The 10,794-nt window shown below is 33.2% G+C and overlaps 1 protein-coding gene across 12 annotated transcripts in view; it reads left to right on the forward strand.

Moving 5' to 3' along the window:
- Positions 1-10,091, forward strand: part of LOC107222894 (zinc finger protein OZF) — an 83,052-nt gene extending 72,961 nt beyond the window's left edge. For 11 of the 12 annotated variants that reach the window (XM_046746208.1, XM_046746207.1, XM_046746209.1 and 8 more), the window contains 2 exons: positions 3,016-3,275; positions 3,393-10,091. In XM_046746208.1, coding sequence (XP_046602164.1) covers positions 3,016-3,275; positions 3,393-3,490 — 358 coding nt within the window. In that variant the 3' untranslated portion in view covers positions 3,491-10,091. The remainder of the gene's footprint in view (positions 1-3,015; positions 3,276-3,392) is intronic. The other variant, XR_006905506.1, reaches the window with a different exon arrangement.
- Positions 10,092-10,794: the final 703 nt, after the last annotated feature.

The raw sequence follows: 10,794 nt of genomic DNA on the forward strand, positions 1-10,794 counted from the left end.
TACAGATAACCACTTGGTGTAATTTGAGTTTTTAATAGGACATTTTCTGGTTGTTGCAATGTTGAATTCATTTGTTGAATTCACTACAGTTTTTCAGGTAAATAAGTCATTAACGTCACTTTCTTGTCGCACTAAGATCAAATTATCGCAATAGTTACAAGAAAACATAGTGCGCGTGACGATAATATAAAAGAACTGTTAACGCATACTACATTTTCTGTTTACAGCTGAAAATTTTTTTTTTATTGCGTACCCAGACCTACAGCTTTCCGTTAAGATATAAATTGAAAATAGTTACAGCCTATACCGTAATCACAACTAGCAATTTCTCTTGGTGTATATGTGTGACCGTTTTCGGCATGTCAATGTAGAGTAGAGAAATTCATAGGGTTATCGCAATGTTTGAGATAGCCCAAAAGAATGAAAAGTCTGCTACACTCCGCCTTGAGTAACAGGGGCCCGCTGCATCGGAGCCACGCGGTATTGGGATTGAAAATAGGGACCCTCAAATAATGGACAAATAATACCCCTGCTGGATGTAGAATGGTTGCTTATTCGCCATATGTGGGATACTCCTGGGATATTCCTAAGACCTCAATTAGTCAGATAAGCACAGCCTTCGCACTAGAAAAAGATGAGCAGTCTACTTCCACTCCCATTAAGGTAGTACCATGATAGCAGCAGTCCTCAACTTCCAGAGAAATATCCCCCGTATAAAACATTATAACTAAAGTAAAAAGTCGTTGAGATACAGTACACCTTTGCGCCTCCTCTCACATGCCCAGAAGTATAAAAATTTTCACATTGCGTCTTTTGTCTGACTTGGCAACGTTGCATTCTAACTCAGTATCTCTTGCCCCTCAAGCATGTGTTGTAGAGAAATGTATTGTTATGAAATCAATTTGAGGTTAGTTATAATTGGAGACTGAAAATAATACACAATGACTTCGCGATTAAAACCTGTACCGTAACCTATATCCGCAAAGTTCTGACATTTATTTCAATTCGTTGGGCCTTTGTGGCATTTTAAACTTCCCGCGTAGGGCAACGTTGCCAAGTCACTATTTCTCACGGGTCAGGTTATGAGAGAAAGTTTGAAAATCATTAAAAGCAACAAACTTTAAGAATTGTTTACAAACAATGAATACGGTTTGTTTATGTTTTTTTTTGAAAAAAATTACTTGTTATATCCTCAATTAATAATTCTCAGTTTTTAAAAAAAATTCTAAGAAAAGTATGGCTGTTATTAAATAAAATGCTCACTCTAACTACGGTCGGGATAGGGAATACATGTAAATTGTACGACTTTTGATCGCTATATTGCAAAATTTAGTACCGCAAGGACTATTAAAAAAAATTCCTACGTATAAAGGACACTTCAAATTATGTGTATTCAAAAATTGAAAGATATTGTAAGAAAAGTGATTTATCACGGTACTACCTTAACAGCAAATTCTACTAAACATTCCCTATGACTGACCAATCCCTTATTAAAAGGCCACCAACCACAAAGAGTGACCTGATCACTAATGATTGAAGTTTGAACTGGCTAAAGCTGTGTACCAACTAACTGGTTTTGGACCTGGTTCGTTTAGGTTTTGATATTCATGCAATGTGATAAAACTAATCACTTTTGGTCTGAAATTTCATAGCGATGGTAAATCACATTTACTACTTTTTAGGAGTCGGAGAGTGGTGGACCATCCATAGAAATAGTGTATCACGATTATTACGAAACGTCAGAATATAACTGATTGGCTTTTTTAAATTACACAAATAATAAAGCAGAAAAAACGTTATACAGCTCTTAGGTTTTCATTAGTGATTGCATGCAATTTTCTATGTCTTGAGGGGATAGCGAAATGCCGATCGAGCGAGTAAATCATATTTTACACTTTTCCTCTCCAAAGGAATAGAAACGTTTCAAACTTCAGGAAATAATAATATTTGCAATTATGCTAATGTTGTTTGGCTTATTTTGTATACTGTAGAAATCTCCAGATATCTCCTGAAAAAATTTTTACAAATAGGTAGGTAGGTAGTTTTTCCCATAACGGAGAGAAGCAGATTTATGTAATCATAAGTACAGTACAATCGATGTTCATTAACAATTATATATCTCCTGCAGAATTAGCCCACAAACATTAAAATCTCACCAAAACACCAGAATTGAATCACATTTAACGTTCCTGTTATGAAAACTTCTCTGAAATTAATTGGCAATATCTCAGCGTGTGTTGTTCAAACTTGAGTTTGGTTACATTTTTAAACTTTATTTCGAGATATCTTACCCCATAGTAAAATCAATTCGATAACGACCGTATTCAGGCGCACTCTACTGAACATCGTCTGCCTTGAAGTAAAGTTGAAGTTCATGCTCATATAATGTAATTATTTATTTTCAGAAGAACTTTTCAATTCACAATTTTAGGATTGTTTGCAACACATTATACTGCAATAGAGCAAACAATAACCTCTGTTGTGCACCCGGGGTGTTAGACACCCCATGCATATTTTCAAACGAGATTTTCGAATACATCATATAACGAATACAAGTATTCGAAAATACGCTAGCGTGTTCAACATCCCAGGTGCACAACAAAGGTAATGTTGTGAATTGAGACAATTTTTTCAGATATGTTAATTTTCAAAAAGACTTATGAAACTAAGCAAGCCTTGTTCAAAAAACTTCAAACAGTACCCAGTAATTTTTTTGAATTAAAATATTTAATCGTGTACCAGTGAGAGACATTTCAAGTTGCTGGAGTGTCTGACACCGTGTGTGCATAATACATAATTTTTCTAAGGTGTGCATAACAAAGGTCAACATTACTAATTGTGGGGATAACCATCTTAGAAATCTTATGAAATTCTGTTAAATCCTATGAAATCTGGTGCATACAAAACTGATGCACTGTTAATCCTTCGTTATTAGGTTTAACCTCATCTTCTGCATTAATAGAGCTCCATGAGCAAATAAAAGTTGAATACATATATTTTCTTTCCAATCAACAGGTGTGACATTTGTGAGATTGGTTTCTCAGATCGTTTTGCTCTGAAACGTCATCGTGCGATTCATGAAAAATATGGTCAAACAGCAAGGAATCAGAACAGTAACAGTGCAAACAGTGCGCAGCAAGCCAACACAAGCAATCAGCAACAACAGCAACAAGCTCAGCAACAAGGTCAACAATCCCAACAAGTTGTAGTTGTTAATTCAGCAACGCCGGTGACTGTTAGTCAAGGTCAAGGGCAAGGTCAAAGTCAAAGCCAAGGTCAGGCTGTTATGCTCGATGAGGTTTACAAATGTTAGATGACCTTCCCAGAGCCAAAATGATATGAATAATAAGTTTGAATTCTAAAGTGAAGTATTCTCAATTATTCTCTTCCAGTGATGAATACAGAAGACGAGATGGTAGATATTGGTCTACAGACGGCTGAATTGTGTGACACAATTTTGAAAACAGAAGACTTTGATGGTCTTGAATAATGAATAATTACTGATTAATTATTAGCAGTGAAAATGTAAAAGTCAGAGAATACGTATAGAAGATCGATTTACTTTCAACTATCAAATCATGAACATTTCGATCTTCTATCCATTATTCAAAGCAATGAATGATAAATTGGTCTTGTCATGGTAAGTCGAATATTTTTCAATGTATATAAAATTAACGCCTTTTTAGTGTCTCGGAGTAGGGAAATAACTTTTTTGACAATGTAAACACTTTCTTTCTTTCTTGGAACGTTCTTGACGCAGTTAGCGCTTTTTCTTAATTATCATTTTTATATAAAATAATTCGCAAAACTGATAGTTCTAACAAACTTTGTCATTGGCATAGATTGTCATGTAATCATATTGAGTAGGTCAAATGTCATCCACGGGGCTTCCACTGATGTATTTGATGAAAAACTAATTTTAACTGTTATAGATAATATTTATAAGAACAGTATTTGTAAGATTTACACCTAAAATAAGTTTGGATCAATTATTTTTCAACCATTTCCCTGCTGTTCAAACAACGTAAAGATAACATAATTCTTGTAATTTCTCTAAACATATGTTTGTACACAATTGCACCTTACAACGTTAATTAATATGAAAAAAGACTGCACGTTGAAGGAATATTAAAAATTCATAACAGAAGTAATAAATCTACGTTACGTCATTACACAGTTTCTTCCAAATAAAATTCACCCACGTGATATACAATTGAAGCAAGTTTTTCATTAATTTTACAGAATTGTGTCTGTCATAAACTTCGTTTTATTTATTAAATTTTTTCCTTGCATTTATATTTCGTGTCTCCAATTGTAAATTATATTCTTTTTTGTAACAATTGAAAGGTACTGGAGCTATAAACGTGAACGATTTGTACTGTCATTTTTCATGCCATATTATTTTTGTGACACATGTGCATAAAATAAATATTTCTTGACAAGTGTAAAGTGCCACACAAGCTGAAGGTGAATACGAACTCATACGGGTCAAGAAGTCCCTGTATGCGCACATGCCACAAATCCTATTTTCTATGCTACCTCCTGTAAAAAACTACAACGTAGTCAAGTTGTTGCCTGCGGCAGCGCAGCAAACATTTTTAAACCTTCAATGCTCTTAGTTTTGATATTTGTTAATTTGCAGTTACGTAACAATTTAATTCGAGTAATGTAAAACAAATACAATAGCAAAAAGACCCAATTGAAGATCCACGTACATACAATATGACAGTCAGAAGTTGTTCTATAATCAAATCATGTACATTTTATCTTTTTTCAGAATGAAATAAAATATTAATTCTAAATATATTATTTCATGGAAGTTACAAACTGAATTTGAGTTCTCTACGGAAGGATATTAAAAATTTGCTCACCATCTTCCCACAATTAAAAATTTTACAGACACTAAGAACAGGCTAAATTGATCTCAGTTTCCCGCATATCATCACATGTGAATCATGAAGCTGCGGATACTACTTACAGAAGATTGGATTTGTGCTCTTGAAAATTACAAACAAGGTTGAAATTTACTTGTGAATAATATAATTGAAAAATTTTAAAAGACTTTAGAAAGACTGTCACCAGTCATGGACATTTCAAAGCGGTTATTTTTCTTCTCTATTCAACCTAATCTATAGAAGATATAGAAAATTTTTTGCTTTCAATTTCCTTCTGTATTTAAAAAAAAAAAGAGATTAAAAAAATAAATAAAAACGATTGATACCTACCAGACCTCCTAGACCCTCCATATGATATTAGTACAGCAATGACTGCTTTTATTACTGATGTATGAGAATCAAATTATGTCGCATTTTTATTTGTGGCGTGTCTAAGAGTTCAGTTTCCTTCCCAATAGTACGACTTATTTGAACATGCTGGAATTTGGATTTCGTAGGTTTGGTTACTCAATTTGGAGTAGAAATTGCATAGTTACACATCTTTGTGAAAAAGGTATCTCGTGTTCCTAAACCGTTGTTACAGTATCACCAGCAATATGTAAGAAAATGATCGATATTCACAAGTATAGCTTTGCCTTTGTATACCATTTTAATTGGAAAATTCTAAATATTAACTTATTACAGTGAACAATAATACCACATGTCAATTCATGATTCATGTCAGAAACATGCTGGTCTTTGATGATAGTAATTATATAGACACATATGATATGGAACTTTCTATACTCCACAGATATTCCAACTACTTGTACCAAGATCGACTGACATTTTACCACCAGAAATCGTCACTGACTTTGAAAATAGGGTAACGATGTGACTCAGTGGGGCTCCTTTGTTAAATAACCATCTAATGAAAATATTCTAGCAAATGGCAATTAATATCTACGTAATATGCAATGACGACACATTATCCTAAAAAAGATATGGGTGTATATATATATATATATATATACGCATACATACACACACATGTAAATTCATGAAAATTGCAATATCAATATTAGTTTATTAATAACAGACTTTCGTTGCTGTTTAAAAAAATCTAGAATAATTGGGCTCTGACATATGGATTACAATAGAATATAGTTTGTAATAATAGTTTGATAAGTTAGCCTTATATTGATTTTTATATTCACAATTGTTATAGTTATGGCAGTGTACTATGACTTGACTCACAAACATTCACTATACGATTGTCAGAATTTTAGAATTAAAGATGATCAATCACCACATGCGATGATGTCAAGTAGCTTTAATATCACTATCCGAATGAATATATAGTTAAATGTACAGTCAAAACATCGAAAAAGTAAGATAATTTCTTAGTTTGTACAAGTATAACTACATCTATGACGAATTTATAAAACGTCGGAGTATGTATTCAATACCTATGATGATATTTTTTTTAGATTTTAACTGGTCGCCTCTAAAAATGTCAGCCAAAGTTTTCAAATTCCGACTTGATTTTTTTATTCAAATCAGATCAACAACATCTGTATTTCTCTTCATCATGTATAACTCAACACAAATGTTGATGATAAAATTTAACAGAAAGGACGGCTAATTTTGCATTGTGTTCATTCACACTAAAATATAAAAAAATAAATAAAAAAAACAGGTCGAAACTATCAATTCTGAAGTGAAGGTCTCAGTGTTTGAAATATGAATGCGGTTTTTTTTGATCTGCATGTTCGAAATGTGGATGAAAACCGTGGTTACTCGCTTAACATCGGTCTCTAATTTTTTTCTGTAGTTAGTCACAATGTTTTTTGGCTTAAGAACATAGGGTGAATGTGCTGATGGTCAGCTACTTCAAAAAGTAGACCCAGTGGATGGGCACTATTAAACGAATGGTTGGCCACAGCTATTTGATTACGGAAATTTATTACGTGTCAACTCATTAGCAAAGGAATTACGTTATAAAAATACTAATCTAAACTAACAAAACAATGTACATGATTACGTAAAAAATGTATGTTTACAAAACTACTCATAAAAGATGATAAGTATGGATCACAGATGTATATTACAGTACTGGCAACTCCCTATGTCAGCCTTGTCATAATTGGTCCCCCTTATTGTCGGCTAGTTCCGCGTTGTATCGTCGTTTTGATTGTGGTGCGCTGACAGTCAATTCGCATGGACGATAAACATAAACGTGCAAACAAACGAACAAACAGACTTCGAAGTACATTGGATCTTTCAAATACGATTAACAGCGTTATTTTAGTTTTCATTTCAGGAAAATCGATTGTCGACACCTTATTAGTTTAAAAAATTAATAGAAAAGGGCTAAATACTGTCAGCGCTATAACAGTAAAAGCCCGTACTAATAGACCATAAGGAGGTGCGATATTGCCGGGAGTTGTCAGTTCTCTACTAATATACGTCCGTGGTATGGATGAAGTGGATACATTTTTATGGTTACGGATAAGAAGTGTACACCTAATTTGGAAACCACACTGCCAACTCTTGAAGCTTGATGGCAGCACCATCGTTGGTTCAAAATTCCAATTCAAGCATACAATATTACGTTAAAATTTATTTTCCTTTATAGAAGATCTTTTTTCTTCAATTGGAGAAAAGCACCATGGCAAATTAACCTGTTTAAATTCTTCGATCGTCCACACAAAATACTTTTTCATTTTGGAACACCGGAATTTCGCGGCAAAGTAGACCAACGATTGTGCGTCACCTGCGATCCAGCTTGACAACTGTGGGCCCCCATTATAACAGAAGGTGAACTAAATGGATGATAATCGATTTCGCAGAAATCAGTTCTACAGGGTAAATGTTATACAGACTTGTTTCTACAGAAATTTTTCTACAGAATATTTTCCTACAGAATGGAATTCGAGATCCACATCAGAAATAATCCTACATCAATTATTCTACATGACAATTATTGTACAAAATTTTTTATATAGAACAGTTTTATAGCTTCACACATCCAACACAATATCTGTTTGACACAACACACACACATAAATTCAACACAAATAATTTAAATTAAATTGAATCAAAATGTATAAAATCAATGATTAAATGTATGATTTTGACAATTCGATGATTACTTTGAATGTGTACTGTGTCAATCACAATTTGTAGAAAAATGTTGTGTAGAAAAATTTGCTGTAGAAAAATACTTTTGTAGAACAATTCCCCAGTAGAATAACTCATGCAGAATTATTTCTGATGTGAATCAAATTCCTTTCTGTGGAAAAATATTTTTGTCGAAACAAGTCTGTAAAACATATTCTGTAGAACATTTGATCTGTAGAACTGATTTCTGTAGTATTGAACCACATTCAACTAAATAAGTGGGCAACCATTTCTAATCTAAAGGTGACTACTAGCACATTCGCCCTACATACAATTCTTTTCTATTTCGTATCTGCATTTTGCATGTGTTTTAACTTTAATTTAATGAGGTACAACAAGCTGATCTTATTCTATCAGCAAGATTTTACGTTCTCTGTCAAGTATTTTACATACCCCATATACATATAATTATGAAGCTGAAGATAGCAGCCAGAGTTAGCAGCCAAACGTAATTAACTATTTGTAAATAGAAATATGCAGTTCCGTTTTATCCTCATAATTCTATTAAAGTATTGGGGATTCAAGATATTTCATAAGATTTTGATTTTCTGTCTTAATCACGTTATTTGAATGAACATTAGAACGTTTGGCTGCTCATTCTGGCTGCTGGTTTCAATCTCGTTATATGTTTACGTGCAGAAGCAACTGTTATATCTGACAATGATTTGTAAATTAAATATTATAGTCAATTTAGGTGGTCATAATGCCTGTTGCAGTATTTTGGGTTAGAATAGTGGTTACCTAAACTTTGGTTTTTCTTAATGCTGTTACGCTTACATTGGCATACCGGACAACAAATTTTTCAATAATCTTCATTATTAGTTCAAGGTTTATTGAAGACAGAATCTTTACATTCCAGGTTGAGATGTATGCTTACAACTAAAAGGACTACATCTTTCGGTTTGATGGGCACAAATTTAATCTATCCATAGCTCCTCTAGTTTTTATTATAGTTTCACGGAATTTCGTGAATTTTAATAACTTGGGATTATGTAATTTTTAATAACATATAAAAATCATGCCACTTATGACACCTATAAAAATAACGTATCAGTTCTATTGGGTAACTTCCAGACCTGGTCCTTCGATTCTTAAGGAAGTCAAGTTTAAGTCCGTTAATTAACAAAACCTAATGCGTTGACTGAAGATATGTAAAAAAGTTCTGCCCTGGGCTAATATTGCTTCTGGTTGGGTGGGTTGAGGGGTAAATGTTGCTCTGTATGTACCGACCCGTCTTGTGGGATCCCAATGTTAAATCGAGAAGACTCCTTAAATTTTCTCCCGGCTGTTCATCTCCCCAAATCAGGTATTTAACCGTGAAGCAAAGTCTATAAGGTTAGCAGTCTGTATGCATCTTCAGTAAACGTTTGATGTGGTCATGTAATCATATAGGTATATAGCTCATGCTATAACTGTCGTGACTAACAATAAAGTCAAAACTTGTTTACTGATCTGTGAATCCCGGAAGAACATTAAGAATATCTATTTGCTGAACAATAAGGCTCCGTATTGCACAAGTTTCAGCATGTGATTGAAAAATATAAAAATAAATTTTATCACCCTTGCTTAGACCACCGTGAAATCCGCTTATAACACAAAGCTTGAAAATTCATTTTCCAACTATTCCATTGAACCAGCTTGTTCTTTCGTAAGAGCCAATCCAATCTATTCAAGCATTAATACAATTCTTTATATGAGTATAATGTATGAGTATCTTATATTTTTGGCTCCGAAACGTGTATTAAGAATCAGTAATATTTTATCTAAACTCATTAAAAGCTAGAAAATATCGGAGGTTTATGCATCAAACAAGGGAATTATCACCAATTTTAACCAAAATAATCTGAGGTTGCAATTGTGATATCTCTATCTCTACGGTTCTGAACAGTGGTTGCATATATTAAGACTTCAGACTTTTTCTGAAGCTATGAATTTTCTTAACTGCACTATTTTTGTTATATACATACTCTCACGAAATTTGTCAAGTTTTTATGAAACGAAATTTCCATTGTCGGCTTACTCAAATTTTGATGTTATGATGGAAAAAGACGTGTGAAAATATCCATTTCATTTAAAAATTACTTGATCCGACCAGGTTGAAATAAAAATATGAACGTACACTTTATCTACTCTATGTAAGAAAATTCATGAGAGTATACTTCAAGTTGCAGTTAATTCTTTAAGTCTCGGTAGATTATGAAATCTTGTTAGTACTGCAACACGTTGAAATAAAATGCGTCCAAAATTCTGGAACAAAAATTCTAGAAAATACCAATATTTGTGTTCACTGGATCATCTTGAAAATACACCCAGGTACTGTATCGACAAACACGAGAATATTCGTGTTTATTAACAGTGCGCGTAAGTGGCTCTTTTGCACAAAGTACAGCGAGTTGATGGATTCTTGTGTTTCAATGGCCCTTGTATTCAGGCCCAGAGTAAAATACGGTATTGCGACTTGTACCTATATATTTCTCATATGTATATCGGCCAGAAAATGAACTTGTGTAAATTTTCATACACTTGCAATAAAAAATTCAACTATGTATATAATAATGCAGGCCACAGCTATTTAATTGACTGTATTTTGAAGGTAAACCTCCTGTATTTTTAATTCCCGAATTATTCTGAATACAAGCTTACCCTGAAAGTGAATTAACTTCTGATTCTAGGATTTCATTCCAGGAATTATTATTTAAGTTTAGATGACAGTATAACCCAATGTATAAATCGAGTG

The sequence above is a fragment of the Neodiprion lecontei genome, chromosome 7, assembly GCF_021901455.1.
Source record: "Neodiprion lecontei isolate iyNeoLeco1 chromosome 7, iyNeoLeco1.1, whole genome shotgun sequence".
Lineage (NCBI taxonomy): Eukaryota > Metazoa > Arthropoda > Insecta > Hymenoptera > Diprionidae > Neodiprion > Neodiprion lecontei.